The sequence below is a fragment of the Diabrotica undecimpunctata genome, chromosome 7, assembly GCF_040954645.1.
Source record: "Diabrotica undecimpunctata isolate CICGRU chromosome 7, icDiaUnde3, whole genome shotgun sequence".
Taxonomy (NCBI): Eukaryota; Metazoa; Arthropoda; class Insecta; order Coleoptera; family Chrysomelidae; genus Diabrotica; species Diabrotica undecimpunctata.
The window spans coordinates 91751948-91775539 of NC_092809.1; the positions used below are offsets into that span (position 1 = coordinate 91751948).

At 33.5% G+C, this 23592-nt stretch overlaps 2 protein-coding genes across 2 annotated transcripts in view; one reads left to right on the forward strand and one right to left on the reverse strand.

Annotated features, from left to right (window-relative positions):
* The window catches only part of Ack-like (activated Cdc42 kinase-like), a 212344-nt gene that overhangs the window by 187045 nt on the left and 1707 nt on the right, over nt 1-23592 (forward strand). The gene's annotated exons all lie outside the window — the stretch shown is intronic.
* On the reverse strand, nt 11491-14085 carry LOC140446849 (protein asteroid-like). The gene has a single exon (XM_072539429.1). It carries the CDS (start codon nt 13544-13546, stop codon nt 11564-11566), a length of 1983 nt encoding a protein of 660 aa, XP_072395530.1. The 5' UTR covers nt 13547-14085; the 3' UTR covers nt 11491-11563.

Below are 23592 nucleotides of genomic sequence, written 5' to 3' on the forward strand. Positions count from 1 at the left end.
AACAATGGTTATGCTAACTTTATGTTCAAGCTAACATTACGATAGCAATATCTCGGCAATGAAAGGGCTACTGGGCCCATCTTGACGGCATACTTTATTGCTAATTAATTGCTGTTGATTGGTACATTCACCAATCCCCAAAAACTACCGCTTTATCCCCTGGCGCAAAACTCACCCCCAAAAAAATCAAGATATCTGGCAAAGCTTACCCCCAAAAAATCAAGATATCTGGGAAACCAGAAAAGAGAACCTCAAGGAATTAATTGCTGAAATTTTACACCAAGAAACAATTTATTACTGCAACAGTTTCCGAGATACACGGTTTAAGGTAATATATATATATATATATATATATATATATATATATATATATATATATATATATATATATATATATATATATATATATATATATATATATATATATATATATATATATATATATATATATATATATATATATATATATATATATATATATATATATATATAAGGGGGGTTGAGGTTAATTGGGTATACAGCTGATTGAAAGCCAAGTGTACTCTGTTTAACAATTCATTATATTTCGCTAATTTTCATTGGCATCATCAGATGAGAGCTACAATTATTTAAAACATGGTAAAATACAATTTAATAATAGTTTGTTGTTTATATACTTACTTAATTGAGGTTAATGGCAGTGCGATTTATTTTAATAACATCAAGTAAAAAAAATTTTTTTGTTGGAATAATGTTGATTGTAGCTATCTTCGAAATGTAATATTTAGTTGTATAATTTACGTTTACAAATTAAAATATAGGAAACAAACACAATTCAAATTAAAAATAAAACAGACACAACGTTTAGTTCGGTAACTATCATTAAGGTTAAGTACCAGAACTATCAAATATCGAATGTTATTAATTGACTTTTGTGAAGATGATTAGTTCCATGATGTTGAAGTAGTAGTTGTTTATTTGATTAATATTTATTGTAAAGGTGTGTTATAGTTGAAAAAATGTTTTTGAAATTACATTATGTGTTGTATTAATTATTTAATAGTTATATGTGTCTATTCATATTGTTTGCTTTTCGATGTGTAATAAATAAGCATAAATCTCACTCAGATGTTCAACATCTGATTTCTTATTTATTAAATTATCCATTTGAGTGATAAATGCCATCTCGAGGAAGAGTCTTTTATTGAGATTATTTTCCATTGCAAGAATCTTTGTTTCATTATAGTTCATTATGTGGTGTTCATCATGTACGTGTTTTGCAAGGGAACATCTATCAGGATATAATCTGCTGTCACTTTTGTGGGAAGTGATGCGACTTTTTAGGTGTCTGTTGGTTTGGCCAATATATTGTTTGTTACAACTTCCGCATGGGATACGATAGACTATATTAGATAATTGATCAGTAGGTGTTTTATCTTTTAGTTTGGTGAATATCGAATTAATGTTTAACACTGTGTAATTAGCGATTTTTATGTTGTCGTCAGCTGATTTGAAAATTCGTGTAAGTTTCGGTGTTAAGTCTTGTATGAAGGGTAATTTAAAGTATTTAAAAGGAGTTAAATTAGTGTTAGGGGTTGTGTCTAGTGTAGGTGTAGTGTTGTGTGGTGTGTGGTTACAGATGGTTTGTGTCACAGATAATGTATCATTTGTTGTGTTGAATAGTATTTTAGTAAGTAATGTGTTTGGGTATGAATTGTCTAGAAAGAGCTGATGAAGGACTTTTAGGTTTTTATAATAGAGCGATTGATCTGCAATCTGTAAAATTCTGTTTTTCATTTGTTTTATAAGATTAATTTTTGTGCTATGCTTATGATATGACCAATAGTTAATGTATCTTCCGGAACTAATATAAATATATGTGCTATGGCCATAATGGCCATAGCATAGCCATATGGCTATGGTATATAAACGGCCAATGCGTAGCATGTTGTTTTTTTTTTTAATTCCGTAAGGCCGAAAAGCTAGTACTGTGGGATAAAAATTTGTGCGAAAGAAGTAATTTAAAAGATTTTTAAATGATACTTCTGGCTTCGGATGTTGTTTTCAAGTAGTTGACAGGATTGCAGAAAGAAGTGATTAGTTGCTGATGTAGCTGAATCTAGATACTTTCACGTTTGTGTCTTCAGGTGGCCATTGAGTTCTGAATAGCAGCTGCAGTTGATATTGTATGGTCGACCATGTGCCGTAGAAAGTCTTCAATGAAGCTCAGGAAGTTCCACCCATGTGGTTTCGGTATGTCCCACCAAAAGGTGGACAAGAAAACTATATATACACTCCGCGTCATAGAAAACGGGCCACCCCAAGTATTTAAAATATTTTCGAAATTATTATTTATTGCTACAAAATTAAGCATTTATTTTTTGTATATTGAATTATTATTATATTATTTTTAATGTGTCTTGGGTTATTTAAATTAAATGGGTTGTTGCGAAAGCAAACCGACCATGTAACTGGATTGAGGATATTCGTAGAACCGATAAAACAAAACAATTTTGAAAAAAAGTTGTTTATAACTTGATCAATTTTCGAGGAAGCGATTGTTTTGAGAAATGTATGATATTGTAAAGGGTTCTAATGAGTTTTAAACTCATCTCAGTATTACAGTAGCCGACTTAGTGTGAAGTAGTCTTGAGTTAATAACGATGGAGAATTTTCAAAAATCGGTTGAAATTGTAACGTTACTGGGAAGTGGATTAAGTCAATTGAATGTTAGTCGTTCGACTGCACAAAGGACCCAGCAACAATTTATTGTGACAGGATCTCACCAACGACGACCTGGTACAGGTCCAAAAAGGAAAACAACCGCTAGGGAAGATCGCCTCGTCATTCTTGCTGCATTACGGAATCAAACCCAAACCGCTAGAATACTTCAAGGCCTATTACAGCAAGCTCAAGGACCAGCAATCAGCCTTTCTACTATTCGGCGATGATAAGGGAGCAAGGTTTGACAGCTTGCAGTCCAGCAACAGGGCCCTTACTTTCCCCAGCTCACAAAAGACGAAGACTCGATTTTGCCTGTGAGCACATCAATTGGACAGCAGACGATTGGAAAAAAGTATTGTTTACGGATGAGTGTAGAATGTCTATTTATGGTAAAGATGGACGTAGTAAGGTGTACAGACGGGCTGGAGAACGTTTCGCTGGTTGCACTTGGCACCACGGGTTGCTTTTGATGGTAGTTCAGTAATGTTTTGGGCAGGTGGTTTTGGTTTTTGGGTGGTAGTTCTTTTGATGTGCATACGGATCTCGTCGTGATCGACAGAGGTGCGTTAACAGCAGTAAGGTACATAATGGAAATATTATAACATCACGTGATGCCCTATGCTGGATTTATTGGCAACGAATTCCTGCTAATGCAGGATAATGCGAGACCACACAAGGCAAGGATAGTAACGGAGTACCTTGAAGAGGTTGGTATTCCAAAAATAGACTGGCCTGCTCAAAGCCCCGATTTCAATCCTATTGAGCATATATGGAGCCTTCTAAAAAGTCGCGTTAGGCGTCGCATACCTGCTCCAACAACACCTGTATAGCTTCAGATGGCACTCATTGATGAATGGGCCACTTTTCCCCAAAGAGATATCCAAAACGTTATAAATTCCATGCCAAATCGAATGAGGAGTGTCATTCAGAATCGAGGTGGCAATACTCATTACTGAAAATGGATACCAGCTTTTTTTTTTAAATATACAGTTCATTGTTGTTTTAAAAACTGTAAGTTGATTTTTTCAATAAATTTCCTCTTTTTCTTAAATTTTTTAGTTTAGATTGATGTTTTACGATAATGATGAAATTTTATATTAAACGAGTTATTGATTCAATATACAAAAAAATAAATGCTTAATTTTGTAGCAATAAATTATAATTTCGAAAATATTTTAAATATTTGGGGTGGCCCGTTTTCTATGACGCGGAGTATATATATATATATATATATATATATATATATATATATATATATATATATATATATATATATATATATATATATATATCGGTTTCAAAACGTCTTGCGTCGTTGTCCGATGCCTAATTTCCACGAATTTCTATCATTCCATTGTTCTTCGGTCAAGTCTCGGGAGCTCATTGCCTTTGTTATTCTCTCCTTCCATGTTCTTTTTGGTCTTCCTCGTTTCTTACGATTTGGTGGTATCCATTTCATGGCGATTTTTGGTAGTCTTGTTTCTGGCATTCTTTGAACATGGCCATACCATATAAGTTGTTTCCTTTCTATGTCTGTTGCCAGTGATCCATCTACCCCCATCCGATTCCTTATTTCATCGTTTCTAATTCTGTCTGCCCTAGATATTCGAAGTGATCGTCTAAATCTCAAAATCGTTCTCAAAACAATTAATTTCGTGCAGTTTTGTAAATAATGAGTTCTGAGAATTTTATGGTTTAATAGGTTTTTCGAATCTGGTTATTCTCTCTACAGACTCACTATAGCTTCTCAGTACAGGTAATAATTCATTTAATTTAATTAACATAAAACAAATTTAAACAAAATGAAGAAATATAAAAAAATTATAAAATTTTCTAATTCTAATTCTTTCTTGATGAGTATTTATGGTAAATTATTTTTAATATACCTATTTTATAAAATAATAATGAATCAAGTATTGGTTAACTTCTGAAAAACTGAGTACCTTTGTATCATAAGAAAATTTCACAGTTTTGCCATGTTTGATTTTCTCTTTTTTGGAACTTTTTAGGAAATACCTGCTGTATCGGGTCATATTTTATTCCAAGCTGGTTTGGTTTGAAGCAAATTGGCTGCTTAATATAATCCATAAGATCATTCGGCAACTATCAGAACACATCTGCACTTTTATTTCGTCTTAAATTTTACATGCAATTCTGTTTTATTTGCTTGAGGTTTCTTTAATAAATTATTTTATAATTTAAAGTATTACCTTCCTTTGAAATCTCTTTATTTTTATAAATAACTATACATAAATGATTTTCTAAAAAAGAACTTATAAAAAGTATTTATAATCATATTCTTAAAAAAAATAAAACAACTTTTAACAGGTAGTTTAATTTCTATATGTATATATATATATATATATATATATATATATATATATATATATATATATATATATATATATATATATATATATATGTATATATATATATATATATATATATATATATATACAATTAATAGAGCTAAGATTAATACTATTTAAAGAATTAATATTAAACTCAACAGCCTTCCGGGTTAAACCGCGTTGGTTATCATTGCGCCGAGCTTTCGACATCCTCTTCAGGGCTTCCGAGGTCTGTCTCACGAGCCCCAGTCACTACTACACTGATCACTAACCAATGCAGTACTGTCACTGGGAACAGAGGACGGTTCATTTATACCGTCGATGGTAGCGTAGTTTGGGTGGAGGTTGGCGTGGGGATTGGCGCGAACATTTCTGACAGTAGGATTTTGATTCGCGGGTGGAGCGGATGATATTTTCTTTATGAGAGGTCTCCATGTTGAAGTCAACCGCATGCCGTCATCTCTTTTATTGAGACAATTTGGCCTTTTTTCAATTTCTATGGCTTGATGCAGATGGGGGCTATGGTTCTCGAGTTTTCAAAATCAATTTTGTGACATGTACGAAGATGGTGTTGACCTAGAGCTGAAATTGAATCGGCATTGCGAACAGAAATGGAATGTTCATAAATCCTATTTTGGATTCTACGATTCGTTTGGCCTATACAGGATCGAGCCCAGTCTGCACAAGGAATTTCATAATCTCCGAGTTGTTCATTTGGAATGTTGTCTTTGATTGATCATACAAGAGATGAAAGTTTTTGTTGGGTGGTAAATATTGTCTTTATTCCTCTTGATTTAAGAATTTTGTCAGTGACACCTTTGATGTAATTAAGAAAAGCTTTCGTATGATGAGGATCTGAATCTTTGGGTTAAGAATGAGTAGGAGATTGATATCTGTGGATACTCCTATTGATGTGATTTTCGCGATAACCATTTTGGATGAGGGTTTGTTTTAAACCAGGGAGCTCAGCGGGTCTACAAGCTATCATCGCAAAGGCGTATTGATCTGGAGACATGTAATTAAGAGAAGCTTTCGTATGATGAGGGTCTGAGTCTTTGGGTTAAGAATGAGTAGGAGATTGATATCTGTGGATACTCCTATTGATGTGATTTTCGCGATAACCATTTTGGATGAGGGTTTGTTTTAAACCAGGAGCTCAGCGGGTCTATAAGGTATCATCGCAAAGGCGTATTGATCTGGAGACAAGGGTATTAATGACTGAATTAATTTGTAAAGTGGATGATGAGAGTTCCCTGCCGATCCCCACGCCAAACACCACTCAATCCACGTCACCATCGACGGTATAAATGAACCATCCTCTGTTCTCAGTGGCAGCAATGCATTGGTTAGTAATCAGGGTAGTAGTGTCTGGGGGCTCGGGAGACTCAGACCTCGGAAGCCCTGAAGAAGACATAAAAGAGGATCTCGAAAGCTCGGCGCAATGATAATCGACGTCGTTCAACCCGGAAGACTGTTGAGTTTAATATTAATTCTTGTAATAGTATTAATATTAGCGAATAGGTTTATATATATATATATATATATATATATATATATATATATATATATATATATATATATATATATATATATATATATATATATATTTATATGTAAACTAGTGAGAGGGATATCAGGTTTTTCGGTCAAAAAATAAAACGATTCTATTCTCTCGGTCAAATTAATATTTCGCTAATGTTTATTAGCTTCATCAGGAGTGCACTAAAATTATTAGTAAAAACAATTAATAGATAGAACATACTTAAAAACAAATTCACTGAGGGGAATCATTAAAATGCAAAACAGCACATCACAGGACTTTAAAAATTACACTAATAATTACTAATACAGATTTTTAAAATACATTAATTTTGCTTAGATATTAAAGCCTAAATAAAATTATATATTTTCGCCTTAGACTGTTTTCGCACAAAGACTGTTTCCCAAGCCATATTATTTTTTGTTCTGTAAAAAATAGGCGCTTTTTTAATTACTTTGGTGTCTCTAACAATAAAGTTAACTTTCCATGCTTTTTTCAATAAAAATATTTTTTTTTCAAATTGTTTCACTAAGCTCAATTAAAACATGTTAGTTTTTCTCCTGGCTTCATGTTTCAATATATTGTACATCAGCGATAGAATAGAATTATTGTATTATATTATACTGTTCTTGTTAACATATTGTGACTTTTTAATGTTTGTGTAAATTTAAAAAACCCTAAATGTGTTTTTTTAACTGTAACTTTTAGTGTATTTATTCAATGTATTTTGTAACACCTCAACTTATGCATTTGACATTGTTTGACATCTATATATGACTTCACAATCATTAGAACTGAAGAAGTGCAGAAATACTGCACAAAACGTTTTCTATTAAAAGATTGAAATAGTTTTTTCATTTTTTATTTCTCCTTGACCGATATCCTCATTTCAGTGAGATTTTAATCTCACTCACATTGTGTATTTATATACACTCATGGACAAAAATATCGAATATTTTGGAATTTTCCAATTTTTTTTTTGTAGTCACTATTATTTCAAAATAATTTTAGATTACTGATAATACTCATATAGTAGGCTGATGTACTCAACTGGTTTGAAATATTTTGATGTTTATTAAGTGGTTAGTATCATTCGTACATTTATCATAAAAATCCTTCTTCATGTAAAGGAAAAATCATACTAATTAGGTTATTTTTAGTTTAATTTATTAAGTTTTATTAAATATTGTTTTGATTTAAATAAGTTTAAAACAAGTATCCCACCAATTCGGCACTGCGATGAAGTCCAAGTAGCACATATTGCAATTTTGTACGAGGAAGGATATGCACTAAAAGGTATCGCACGACGTCTCAGCAGAACTGAATCTATAGTTTCAAATACTCTAAAAAGGTACCGCGAAACTTTGTACGAAGGCCTGGTCAAGGACGCCCAAGGTGCACAACCGCAATTGATGACCGTTTTTGGTTCTTAATTCTACACGAAATCGTTCATTGACATCGATGCACCTCAGAAATGAGCTATTAAATGTTAGACAAGTTAATGTGAGTTCACAAACAGTTAGACGAAGATCAAAAGAAGCAAACTTAAAGCCCAGACGCCCCGCCAAAGTTCCACGTCTTCTCTAAAATCATAAAGCTCGTCGTTTGGAATTTGCAAGAACACATATTTAGTGGAATATCGACAACAGGAAAAACGTTCTTTTCACTGATGAGACCAGAATCCTATTATGGAAGCCAGATGGTCAAAACTACGTCTACAGAAGAGTTGGAGAACGATTCGCCAGCTGCAGTCTCGCCCAGACCGTTAGTTTTGGAGTTGATGGTATAATTCTCTGGGAAGGTATTAGTTGGGAGGTACTTACCGCACTTGTGGAAGTGATTGGAAGGATGACTGGTGATTCTTACATTTAAAACATCCTGCAAGATCATGTTTTGTCATATGTTGGTTGCATTGGATACGAAAGATTCACGTTAATGCTCGATCACATGAAGCTGCCATAGTGAGTAATTATTTTGATGAGGTCCAAATTCGAAGATTGGATTGGCCACCGTCTAGCCCGGATTTAAATCCAATAGAGCACATGTGGGATCACCTAAAACGCAGCGTACGACAAAGAAATGCCGTTCCAAATACGATAGAGCAGCTTCGACTTGCTGCACAGGATGAATGGAATGCAATTTCCCAAGGATATGTCCAAAATTTACTTGCAAGCATGCTGAGAAAGATGCAAGCAGTAATAAGAGCTAGAGAATGGAATACTAGTTACTGATCATGCACTTCTTTCAGTTTAAGCCAGTTGTTTAAGCAATTTAAATTATCATTTAAGTTTAGAGTAAAATAACTTTATTTACCTAATATTAAACATTTATTTTTTTTACAATTTTCTCCGCATAAAAACTTAAAATTGTTCATTAAACATTGTTAAAATAAACTCTATTTTACAATAAACGACTTGCTTGACCAGAATTTATTTTGAAAAAACAAACATTTGAAAATTATAAAATATTCAATATTTTTGTTTATGAGTGTATATATATATATATATATATATATATATATATATATATATATATATATATATATACAGGGTGTTTCAAAAAAGGTAACCCCGTCTCTAGGGTAGGTAAAAAACTGAAAAATAATTAGGGTTTGCATCGTAAAAAATTTTTGTAACGCCATCCGTTTTCAAGATACAGGGCGTTGAAGAAAAAAAAAATTTACGCATTTTTTACGATTTTGCCAAAACTACTGGCAACATTGTAATGAAATTTTATACGAATATGTTTTGGAAGCTGATACATCCCATGAATTTGTTTTTATATCTGATTCTCATAGAGGACGCTAGTTACACGGATCGTACTAAGTATTAGTCAATATAACTTTTTTAAGAGTATAATTATTAATCAAAATTTCAAGTAAACTTAAACATCATTCAATTTTACACGAAAAAGGTACTCTTGGTAAAACTCGATACTGTGTACCGTTTTCGGAATATTTTGATTTGAAAATTATGAAGTAATAATTGATGCTGGTAGTAATGATAAAGTTCTAATAGGTATACCTCTATTTTCTCCAAGTGTGCCATGGAAATCTGACATTTATTGATTGTTATGACGATAAATCAACAATAATTAGAGTTTTGAAACCTTGTTATTTGTAAAATCAAATCAAAATGTACTCAAATGTCGAATACACTGACATGTTATTAACCTTAGGCGAATGTTTAGGATGTTCTAGTGCAGCTAGTGATAAGTCCGGACCGTCCGGACTTATCACTTGATAAAATATAGTTTTCGTTAAACCTATTTCGAGGCGGTCTATAAACCCTAATATGGCCATCATAATGGGACTGGAATACTTTTTCATGAGTAAAAATTACACGGTCCCAAAAATTGACTGGATCATTTAAAACGTAATTTAACGCAGATAGGAGTCTACTTTGTTTATGTTCCTCGCTAAATTTGTATTTTCGGGCTGCTGCACAATTTTTTAAATCTGTTCTTTTAATTCTCCTTAATGCTGTAGTTATAGAAGCATTAAAGTTTGTATTAACTTTTGCTTGCCTTGCCGTATGAAAGGAATACGCTCTTAAATAATTAGTTAATGTTTCATCTTGTTGGGCTGTAGTAATAACTGGTCTCCCACTCCCTCTCCTTCTATCCAAAGTCTGCTCGTTCTCCCATTTTTTTTAATGTTGTGGATTGTGGTTTTGCTTCTATTTAACTCTTTAGCCAGTTGTCGAATAGACCAACCATCTTCTATTATTGAAATTATTCTCGTTTTATCAAACTGACTTAACTGATGTGGCATCTATAAAAATTCACTTTGACAAACTTGTCAAATCTGACTGATGGCAAGCAATATTTTTTATGTTTAATCGTTCGGATATGTTCGGGAAGTTTTCACGCGCTGATAACATCTGTATAGATACTAAACATTTTTCAGTTATAAGAGGATTTTTTAAGACAGACGATGATATCTTACTCCGCTTAATTTTATTCTCATTATCATTTATACACCGTAAATCATTTAATTTAAAAAAAATATATGCATCTCAATGGGTAGGTAAATGTTTTTTGTTTACATTTTATACATAATAATGGAAAAAAGTAATAGTCTATTTATAGATAAAAACGGATTACAATTAGGGTGTAGATTCAACCTCCATAAGGAGCATTACAGTGAGATATTGGATTGTAATGTAATAGTGTCACGTAAGCATTTTTCGCCCCTGATATTTTATAGTTTATAATCTACGTAGGATAAAGTATAATGTTAGTTTTTCACATTTATCGTTTATGTAATAAATAATAAATTAATTTAGGTAGTTTGCCTGTTACTAAACTTATTGACATAACATACAGTCAACAGTTTGTGCTCTGTAAGTAATTGAAGTATAAAATTACAGTAGATGCATTCCAATGTTCCCTGTGCCAATACCCCAAGTTTAAATATCGTTCAACATTTTGGACATTAACTCAATCCTCTCTCTGGTTATTAAATTTATTAGATACGGATTTTTGTTGTTAATAATAAAAATAATACCTATCTAAAAACTTTATACATTTTTGAACGTTATTTTTTACGTTTTACATTTTATTTAAATTTACTGAAATTCCGGTGTCTGTGGTGGCAACACATTGTCTCCAATCTGAACACAGGTTTACATTGGGAAAAAAAGTTTACCAGTTTTATATGACGGGAAGTGTACGATCCATGTAACTATCGCCCTCTATGAGAATCAGATATAAAAACAAATTCATGGGATGTATCAGCTCCCAAAACATATTCGTATAAAATTTCATTACAATGTTGCCAGTAGTTTCGGCAAAATCATAAAAAAATTTTTTACTAAGCAAACCCCAATTATTTTTCAGTTTTTTACCCCCTAGAGACGGGGTTACCTTTTTTGAAACACTCTGTATATATATATATATATATATATATATATATATATATATATATATATATATATATATATATATATATATATATATATATAAACCATTATCTACTTTTATCACATTCTTTGATAAGATGAATAATTATTTCAAAACTATTAAATATTGATGGTGCAGCATTATGAAATAAATATTTAACATGTTCATCTAGATTGTCTTTCCTTAACATACTATGACTAAAATTATAAACAAAAGTACCATTAAAACATTCTGTTATAATTAAATCCTGATAAGGCATATTAAGCAACTGATTAAGGTTCTTTATATGAAGAAAGCAACTTTGAAATTGTGACAATGAATGCATTAATTTTCTATCATACATTTTTAAATCCCTCTTCAATTGTCTATTAAATTCAAAATACACTTTAATTCTGTTCATAAAAATTACTGCATCTTCAAAAGTTATATTATCTAAGGCATCTGTTAATTTTTTTGAATTGTTGATGTGTAACGGTTTTTTGTTTGCCATTATACCTTTTATTTTACTATAAAATTCCTTATTAAATGAGTCCTCAGATCGGAAAAAACCAATCTTAGGATCTATATAATCAATTATTATTTTGCCAAAAATAATTGAATATAAAACATACCAAGATATAACAGATTTATCTCTCATATATTTTAAAGTGAGAATAAGTAAATGCCAAGATTCTGGAAAATGGTTTAAACACTGTGTGGAAAAGTCTACATCTATATTTAAAATGAGAAATACCAATGCCTGTCTCTTTTGAAGTTCGGTTGTTTGAATTTCTGTGAAACTTGGGAGGTCAATATGACATATAGGTAGTATTATCTCCTTTACATCACTTTGATGCCTTATAAAGCAAATCAAATTCTCTGTGGAACTTGTTAATATTTTATGAATAGCAGACATAATTTCATAACTAATTGCATGGGCATGCTCATATTCTTTCACTTCAACTTGTGGTTTAAAGTTATAGTACTTATTCTGTGTTAATATATCCATAAACCTGGTAGGATACAATGATTTCCTAAATTTCTCTAAAAACAGTTTAGGAAAAGTATGTATTAACTTTTCAAAAACATTGAATTTATCATCTTCACAATCATTTTCCAATTCATCAGTGTTTAAACTGTCATCAAAATACTTCAAATATTGACTATTTTGAAATGTGTAACCAATAATAGCATCTTCAATTTTTTTATTCATCAAATCACGTTCATCTTGTTTGTAAGTATTTAAGACTTTTTTAATTGCACTATTTTTTGTTTCTCTCTGTAACCATTCAATTATGGCTTCTATTCTGTTGTAAGTGGGATTATACTTCCGTTCCATATTAAGTTTGGATATGTTAATTCCATCCATAAAATCATTCCCCACTAAAGCAGCAAATAATGGCAAAATTTCTTTGCTCATTCCACCTACACATTCTAAAAATTTGTCTATTCTATAAATTTTACAGGGAATATATCTATACTTGATCAGTTCTTTTGTGTCTGTATTTATGTACGAAGCAGATTGAACAATCAATTTAACTGTTGGAAATGGTATATAAGGCACATCAAAAATATAAAAATCTGAGTCATTACTGATTACAGGGCATTTTAAGGCCTTGGCGATATTAGCAGTTTCTTTATCACCTTCAAAATGACATCTTATTACCTTAATTCCTAACTTACAAGCTATTTCTTCAAATGCTTCCCGAATAAAAATAGGTGTGGTATCATTTCTTGACTCAGTTCTAGGATTTAAACTTTCAGCTTGAACTATTCTCTGTTTGAACCTTTGCAATATGCGATCCATTTTTCGACTTTCATAACCTCCATCGAGTATTATATATGGAGTGATTTTACATTGGAAAAGCATGTGAAAGAATTTGTAAATTGTATTACCGTATTTATCGTAATCTCCACCAAAACAACCATTTCGTGGATTAGTATGATTGTAATATAATTGGCACAAAACAGCATCACCATCTAATATAACCTTTGTATCATGTAATTCATAAAACTCCATACATTTCTCGGATCTCTGATTGATAAAAGTTGTTAAACCTTTGACTCCCATCTTGCCTTAATATAGTTGTCCACAGGTAGGAGTTAGGTAGTGTTAGTACAAGTACAATATCTACATAACTAAAAAGCTTTATAAACTCGGTTCGCTATTCCCAGTCCGAACTGTCTAGTGAATTTAGTAATTATTTTTTTGCGAAGTTAGTTACTTTTTGACAGACTAAAAGTGGCTGGAAATTACTATACAACCAAGCACACGTACTCACAGCCAATATTAATAGTAAACAAACTAAATAGTAAATAAAATAGAACTTTGCGAATTACCGACAATTGATATTTATTTATCTGCACCATATAATAAATGGTTATGTTAAATTATAACGACTAAAATATATTTTTTAAATATATACTACCCAAAATTTGATGTGTTTAGTATACACTTCCAATATTTAGAATAATTCTTCTTTTTTTTTAAAGAAAGATGTCTGCAATTGTAGTATACTTGAGCTATTAATACTGAGAAGTAGGAATTGTTGTGTTGTAGGTTTCCGTCAATGAATCTGTCAAAATATGCCCGAGCTAAGCGAATGGAGTTTATTATGCTGTTATGTTATGTTTATGTTAATGTTATATTAATTTGTGGTATATATATATACTCTAATTTCTGTCACTGAAGATTATGACACTTGAAATTTAAAATAGTCGTTCTTCTTCTTCTTTTCTCTTTAGCATTGGCTCTGCCTGCTCTTAGCCATTTTGTCAGCTCGATGCATGGGAATTCCAGATAGGTATTCGAGTACCGAGTACTCCTGTGTTGTGAATTCCGATAGCTAAAACAGAAGCTTTTTAATGAACACTTACAGAAACGTGTCTCTTATATTCGTTTTTGTAGATACAGTGCCACTCACATGTTACAAGGGTCCTGATTCTAATTGAGATTTCGACTCAAAACATGTCGAAATTAATATGGCGACGTCGAAATGCGACTTTGCGAACCTTGTGGATTTCAGATGAACTAACCAAACGACGTCACTAGTTTTCGACTTATCGAAATTAATTTCAACCACAAGAAAGTGGTTGAAATTTCATTTCGAGTCGAAATTAATCTGACATGGACATGACTGACTGGACTGGGAGAAGTGAACTTAGGTTCAGTTTAAATAGGCGGTGTTTTGATCCTTGCAAGGAAAACTGAGGCAAAAAGTATCAATATGGCTGTGTTTTACGGACATTTGCTAGTTTTGGAGGAATTAGAGAGGTTAGATATCCGACGTTCATAACGGAGGATAAGAAGAATGTTACGGGATACTCAAAATTCTTTTTCACTAAGTGATGCTCAATTTAGGCAGCAATTCCGGCTTAATAAACAAGCTGCAAATTATTTAATAAGGGTATTAGAACCATATTTGGAAGAAGGTGTTTATGCCTCTAGGATACCCAAAATGTTTAGGGTTAGTATTACTAAGCTGCAGTAAATTTAAAAATATATTAGAATATAACCACTAAGTCAAATCTTAGTGGTTATAACTTAAGGATCTCCCACATCGCCTTTTTTTTTTCTTGCCATCTTTTCTTTCAATTCAAAATATAATTGAGAATGGCCAATATTTATGATTTAACAACTCAAACAAGAAAAAAAAGACGTTCACGTAACGTAAACAAAACAAACATTCAACAAGCGTAGTGCAGCCAATAAACAACAGTGCCAACCCAAATTTTCAGCAGTTTCAAAATGATAAAGTAAATATCCCCAGTTTTAACTACAATCGAAATGAATGAGAATCGCTAGCGATTGCGACTGTCATGGCGTAGTCGCTTTTAAATTTCGACATCGAAATTAAATAGAATCAGGGCCCTGATCTACAGTGAGAACCTTCAGGGCAGTTCCAGAATTTTTGTAGAAATTCCAGAATTTTAACGTGATGATGGAATTATTATTCCGAAAACGTTTGTGTTTTTTGATATAGCCCTTTTAAGGGTTTTTAAATATACCTATATACAAAGATTAAACCTCTTTTTGTGATACATGGTATACAGCCAGCTACAGGAATTTATTTTCCTTGTGGATTTTGTAAATTGAAGGTATGATCAACTTGGCTCTTCAATACATGCGCTTAGCCACTAAAAGATGTACTCTCAAGTTGGATATATGGTTCATCTCACAATATATTAACTACAAAGTTTTCCCAACCTTTTGTAGAATTAAAACTCCAGGAAATGTTCCAGTCACCTTAAAGAACACCTTTCAACTCAAAATTTCAAAAAAGAAGATTTGTAACCATTATGGAAAGCTTAATTTTTTAAACTGTAAGCTTAAGGTAACATATGACTTTTTACTTGAATCCATAGGCTTCGATAACTTAGGTAACCTTCTGAATGATGTTCAGGACAGAATGGACAGCGTAACCTCTACTAAATTCAGTAAACTTAAATCTAAACTCAATAAACTTATCAGTAATACATCTAATTCACAAAATAATAACAGTAACAAGAACAACATTAAATTCTCTAATTTTTCATTTCACCCTAGGCTCAAAAATCTATCTTCAGTAATATTTGATAAAAATGAACTTAACTTATTGAATCTAGGTCTCAAATACTCCATTCCGAGGAAGGTTTCAGAAAAGGACCTTCAGAGTCTCTCCATTGAGCTAGATGTTATCATCCAGAATCTTTCAGTCCCTCTAAATCAAAAAACTTCAATTAGAAACTCCTGCTACAAACCTATAAGTTTAAGTTTTTTTTATAACTTTAGTAATATAAAACGGTTACTAGCGGGAGTAGTTTTTTGTTATCGGACTCTCAGTCCGGGCACGTCTACTAAAGTTATCAAATTAGACGCGTCTACTGCAGGTTAAAATGATTATGGTAATCTTAAGTTATACAGTATATATAAAATAGCCCTATTAACAAAGTTGAAGTAAATGTTTCTTAGGAAAAAATTTTGAATAAACTTTCAGACTTGCAGAGTATAAATTAAATGAGTGTAATTAATTATTTGAGAAAGTAAAACACCGCTCCATGTGCAGAACAGAATGACAACTTCTTTATTACTTCTGTCATGGTAGCCAACCTGATTTACAATATGTTTGGGGATCAGGATAGGCAACATTTCAATAAAAAAGACTCAAATCTAATAGGGTGTTGTAAAAACAACCTGTATAATATTGTAATCGTATAGTTATTTTATCAAATTGTGCGCCCAGGTCGTCAGCTATCGTGTTAACGTGTGTGCGACTGATTTCCTACATCAGGGACCCGTCCTCCCCTCGTTATATAACTTAGGACAGACAGTGCCAATTTGCCTCTCGGCAAGTGAAGGCCGGGTGTGTGTGATCCCGAAAAGTGCGTGGTGCGTAAGTGATAAATGCGCTTGTAAACCCGGTGTTTTGTGTTAAACGTATATCAGTTTGTTTCTCTCAATTCTATGTATCTCTGTTACTGCCTCCCAGCACTGTAAAGCTAATGATATTTGTATAACTTTTTTTAGTATTATCAGAATTGCGATAATTATCAATGTTGAATTAGCCCTTAAGTTCACTATAAATAAATCGAAGGAAAAATACATTTTAATTGTTTTATTGCTTCAGTGGTCCTTAATAAATATTATGAAGCAATTAGGTGTTCAAATACGCCTCTCTAAAATGTGGATAGTTTGGCAACAAAGTTTACCCTTTCCGCCATTTGTGGTCTCTTCGAACCGCATATTGTTTATCGCAATTACTCTTTCGATTTATCTTCATAAATCAAATTAATTTTCTCTTATTTAATTCTTTTCCCATAAAAATTAAAATAAAACTCATTACTAAGTGCTCTTCACAAAATAGAACTTTACATAAAAACATAAGATAAACAATCTCACGGCACATGGAACATTACGTCACCACGCAAGTGTTTGAAGTGTTCACCTCAACATTCTTAGATTTATCGCTCTTCGCCGGCCGGTATCAAGTAAAATTGCTGACAAGAAACATGTGATGTGACTATGGATTTATGGATTTTTTACGATTCATTTCTATTATATATTTCGCAGGATTCGTACAGACATTATTTTCTGAGACTCTTGTTTATTATACGGGGTGGACTAAGCTGTGTTTTAGACTCTAAAATTTTTTATTTCTCGTGTATCTCTCATAGATAAATATCTCGCAAAGCTTTCGATACATCTCTAACCGCAATGGATCAATTGAAGAAACAACGCAAACCGTTGAAATCAAAAATCTCTCGTATCTCTAATTGGTTAAGGGATAACTCTGCTCAAGAAACGGATTCCTTGCAGTTCCAACTCCGTCGTACCGAACTAACGAATTGTTACGCCAAATATGATGACCTCATGGATCAGATTGAGGAACTGGACGAAGCAAACACTGAAGAACGCGATAGGGAAGAAATTGAAGAAAAATACTTCTCAACTCTAGCAGGTCTTCAACATAGAATGGAGATGCTCCAACCTCTTTCACACCAGTCCAGTTCCACTTCTCCACGTTTAGCTAGTGCTAAAGTGACTCTTCCCGAAATTAAAATTCAAACTTTCTCAGGATGCTTCTCAGAATGGAGTGCATTCTATCAGCTCTTCGAGACGTTAATTATTAATAACCCGGAACTCAACAACGTCCAGCATTTTGTTTATCTCAAATCTTTTCTACGCAACGAACCTCTCCAGTTGGTAGAAAACATCCAAGTTTTAGAAGAAAACTTCCAAATCGCGTTAGAGACTCTTCGAAATCGTTACGAAAACAAATCGCGCGTAATTAGTTTGCATATACAGCGTCTTTTGAAAGTTCCATCCTTAGTCAAAACTAATGCAAAGGCCTTACGTGAATTTTTGGTCACCGCAAAACAGACCTTACTCGCGCTAAAAAATATGAATGTACCCATCGAGCATTGGGATCTCTTATTAATAGAAATATTTTTGCAAAAAGTGGACTTTACCACTCACCGGTCTTTCGAATACGAGTTAGGGTCAAAAGATATTTCCACGCTAAATCAATTCTTTGATTTTTTAGAAAAAAAGTGTGACATTATGGAAAAGGTAAACTCCTCAGATAATAACGATAAAAAAGTTATTAAAACTCACTCTAAAACGGTTCTCTTCTCTTCGGCAAGTAATAAAAATAACTCGTACTCCAAAACATGCGTATTTTGTAATAATGCTACAAACACTATTTATGCATGCACAAAATTTGCTAATCTTTTCTTACAGGATAAGTATAAATTTGTTAATGAAAACAAACTATGTCGCAACTGTTTAGGAACTAAACACTTTTCTCAAAATTGTTCGTCTCAACGTTCATGTAGTATATGCAAGAAAAGGCATCACACACTCTTGCACAATGACCATGAAAATAGCTCTTCTTCTACTAGATCTTTTCAACGACAAAATCACGCAACCTCTCGCAATGTACAAAACACTTGGTCTGATGGTGAAGCCGGTCCAAGTAATTCTGTCTCTCTCTCTGAATCTCAAACCTCTCAGGTCTCAAATGTGATGACTTCTCTCTCTGCTCTGTCAATAAAGCAGGATATTCTGCTGGCAACCGCTCTAGTCACTATTTATTCAAAGCATGGCGTACCCATACACGCTAGATGTATTTTAGATAGTGGATCTCAGTCGTCATTTGTCTGTAAAGATTTGGTTCAAAAATTAAATCTCTCTCCTTACAGCAAAAGGTTACAAATCTCTACTATCTCTGAACATAGTTCATTCTCGAACAAAATGGTCGATCTAGAAATTTTTCCATACAAAATAAATGGTAATGGTTTCAAAATCTCCTGTGCTATTTTAGACAACATAACTTGTAGACTCCCCCAGTTATCCATAAACAGAAGTAAATTGAATATCTCCTCTACAGTCACTCTCGCAGATCCCACCTACTCTGTCCCTGGAAATATAGATCTTCTTCTTGCCAGTGACATATATAGCGAGTTGTTATCGGATGGTTTAATACGTTTCGGTAAAGGACTCCCTGTTCTCCAGAACACACACTTAGGGTACATTATGTTTGGTTCTTTACCTCCTTACGCACTTCACAAAGGAATTTATCACTCACAGTTGTCCCCTACACAGTCAAATGTCTCTTTATTTGTCCAGTCCACATCTGAGGAAGATAAGCTCGATAATATAATTCGACAATTCTTCGAAGTCGAAGAAGTGACCCCCTCTGTTAAAATCTCCGCCTCTGAGAATCTGGCTGAACAAATATTCACTGAAACAACTCACATTCTACCTTCTGGTCGGTTTCAGGTAAAGCTTCCTCTCATTTCTGAAACAGCACATAAAATGCTGGGCAATTCTTACAATATGGCTAGGAAAAGGTTTATTAGTTTAGAAAATAAACTCTTAAAACACGAAAATGTATACTCTCAATATAAAGCATTCATCAATGAATATGTTTCTCTTGGACATGCCAAAAAGGTTCCTCTTTCTCTCACAAATGTGCACTTAGAAAATAAAAACTTTTTACCTCATCACTCTGTCATAAAAGAAGAATCATTAACTACCAAATTACGGGTGGTTTTTGATGGCTCCATGAAAAGTTCCAGTGGCTATTCTCTTAATGACATCCTGTTGAAAGGAAAAACTCTTCAGCCTGAACTTTTCGACATTCTCCTTCGGTTTAGATTGTATACCTATGTCTTCACTTCCGACATACAAAAAATGTACAGGCAGGTACAAATTCATTCTGAACACACATTCCTGCAGAATATCCTCTGGCGGGATTCTCCAGCATAGGACATCGAATGTCTTGAGCTTCAAACCGTAACTTATGGAACAAAAAGAGCAAGCTTTCAAAGTACTCGTTGTTTGATGGAATTAGCTAAAACTCATCAAAACAACTACCCATTGCCCTCCGATGCTCTCTTAACAGGCTGCTATGTAGATGACATTCTATATGGGGCCAATGACACGCAAACTCTTCTTAAGGCTCATAATGAGATAACTGACCTACTTAACAAGGCATGCATTTCTCTTCATAAATGGTGCTCTAATTCAAAAATGTCTACAAACTCTGCCTATGTTATTTCACCAGAGAATGCTTCTAATAAGGTTTTAGGTCTCTGTTGGAACCCCAGTACTGATACATTTTCAATTTCTGTACCTCAATTATCAATAAAGGATAATTACACAAAAAGAAAAGTACTCTCTATTATCACTCAAATTTTTGATTCACAAGGGCTCATTAATCCCGTAACTGTTCTTGCTAAAATTATTATGCAAAAAATTTGGATTTCTAAAATTAATTGGAATGACTCCGTGGATTCAAATATTTTAAATGAACGGTTGAAGTTTATAGCTGATCTCGCTGCTCTCAAAGACATAAGCATACCCAGATGTCTTTTCTCATGTCATGAAATTTCTTCTATTGAAATTCACTCTTTTTCTGACGCAAGTTTGAAAGCATACGTTATATACGGGTTATCTACAAATCAAAAAATGTCTCGTGCTCTCTCATTGTTTCGAAAAGTCGTATTGCTCCTTTAAAGACCATAACGCTTCCAAGGCTGGAACTTATGGGTGCTTTATTGGCTAGCAAGCTCACCACAAAGGTGGTTGATATCATAAAGGATAAATTGCCCTCTATTACCTCTATAAACATGTGGAGCGATTCTGAGATAGTTTTGGCGTGGCTCAGATCACATCTCTCCAGATGGAATCAATTTGTCGCCAACATGGTAGCTCAAATTCAAGAAAATTCTCCTCACTCTCATTGGAGACACGTAAAGTCTAAAGACAACCCTGCTGACATCCTCTCCAGAGGAATGATGCCCTCTAACATACTCAACTCCACTCTTTGGTTTCACGGTCCTCAGTTTTTGCAAACATTTGACCTAAATTTGTCTGAATATAGTCCGAAGTTTAATTCTAATAAATTACCTGAAGAAAGAAAAGTTGTTCTTCACACTCGAAGTGCTCAATTTGATTTCTTTGTCATGCTTTCTGAAAGGTTCTCCAGTTTCACGAAATATGTAAGGACTATAGCTTATGTACTCAGATTTGGTAATAACGCAAAGCCTGGCACTCAAAAATTATCCGGTGCACTTGAAGTATCTGAACTTCAAAATGCCGAAATGAAAATTATAAAATTATTGCAAAACTCAAGTTTCTCCTCAGAAATTGCTGATCTCAAAGGCAATAAGATTATTTCTAATAAGTCTCTCTTACAATTTGCTCCTTTTCTTGACAAAAATGAAATGCTCCGTGTAGGTGGACGTCTTAGGTATTCCGAAGTTACCTTTGATCAAAAATATCCTCTCCTCCTCCCCTCGAAAAATCATGTTGTTCGTCTAATTCTCAAAAAAGAACATCTTAGGCTCCATCATGCAGATCCTCAGAATACTCTCTCTCAAGTTCGCCTTAGATATTGGCCCTTGAATGGTCTACGTGAGATTAAGAGGATAGTCCACGAATGTCATGTTTGTTTCAAGTTTAATGCCAAACCCTTAGCTCAAATCATGTCTGATTTACCTAAGGAACGCTTATGCTCTGCTCAAGTTTTTGCTCATGTAGGTTTGGATTTTGGTGGTCCCTTTCTAATAAAGGCCTCTAAACTTCGTAAAAGTCCCTTGATAAAGTCATACATAGCTCTATTTGTCTGTATGTCTACACGTGCGGTTCATATAGAATTAGTCACAGAACAGAAGCATTTCTTCTTACTCTCAAGCGCTTTATCAGTCGAAGAGGTCTCCCTCAGACTATATTCTCTGATAATGCGACAAACTTTCTTGGGCTAAAAATCAGTTATTCGAACTCTATAATTTCTTGAAAAATAAGGAAACTAACTCTTCTATTCAGGCATTTTTAGCCTCCTCTCAAATTCGGTGGAAAACAATACCGCCTCGATCTCCTCATCATGGAGGACTCTGGAAGAGCGCTATAAAGAGCGCTAAACATCATATCTATAGATTGTTGGGCAATCTCAAAATTACATTCGAGGAATTCAGTACCGTGCTTACCCAAATTGAAGCCGTACTTAATTCTCGGCCCATTTGTGCCCTCTCTAATGATCCCTCCGATTTCACATATCTTACCCCTGGTCACTTCCTAATTGGAAGGTCTCTCACCTCGCTACCCGACCAGGAGTATACATCTATCCCGGAAAATAGACTTAGCATCTGGCAAAATTTCTCTAAGCTCCAGCAACTTTTTTGGAAAAAGTGGTCGACTGATTATCTGAATCGACTTCAAAATCGTCCAAAATGGTTTCTCCCATTCAAAAATTTAGAACCCAATGACCTTGTGTTAGTTAAAGAAGATAATCTCCCTCCTCTCTACTGGTCATTGGCACGAGTGATGGATGTCTTTCCGGGTAAAGATGGCGAGTGAGAATTGCATCTGTTAAAACTAAGGATGGGATTTTCAAACGCACGATAACAAAATTGTGTCCCCTTCCTAGTGAAGGATTATGTTAATGTTATTAGGTTTAGTACTTTTACTCATATGTTGTTTGTATACTATTACTCATATTGTTTTTTTTATGTACTCTTTTCTTTTTAATGCTTTTTATAATGTTAAAGCTAGTGCTTCAACTGGGGGCAGTATGTTGTAAAAACAACCTGTACAATATTGTAATCGTATAGTTATTTTATCAAATTGTGCGCTCAGGTCGTCAGCTATCGTGTTAACGTGTGTGCGACTGATTTCCTACATCAGGGACCCGTCCTCCCCTCGTTATATAACTTAGGAGGACAGACAGTGCCAATTTGCCTCTCGGCAAATGAAGGCCGGGTGTGTGTGATCCCGAAAAGTGCGTGGTGCGTAAGTGATAAATGCGCTTGTAAACCCGGTGTTTTGTGTTAAACGTATATCAGTTTGTTTCTCTCAATTGTATGTATCTCTGTTACTGCCTCCCAGCACTGTAAAGCTAATGATATTTGTATAACTCTTTTTAGTATTATCAGAATTGCGATAATTATCAATGTTGAATTAGCCCTTAAGTTCAGTATAAATAAATCGAAGGAAAAATACATTTTAATTGTTTTATTGCTTCAGTGGTCCTTAATAAATATTTTGAAGCAATTAGGTGTTCAAATACGCCTCTCTAAAATGTGGATAGTTTGGCAACAAAGTTTACCCTTTCCATCATAGGGGTTAACAAAATG

Bases quoted from the DNA above. Each gene is read 5' to 3' on its own strand.
- LOC140446849 (XM_072539429.1), bottom strand. From the start codon at position 13,546: ATGGGAGTCAAAGGTTTAACAACTTTTATCAATCAGAGATCCGAGAAA.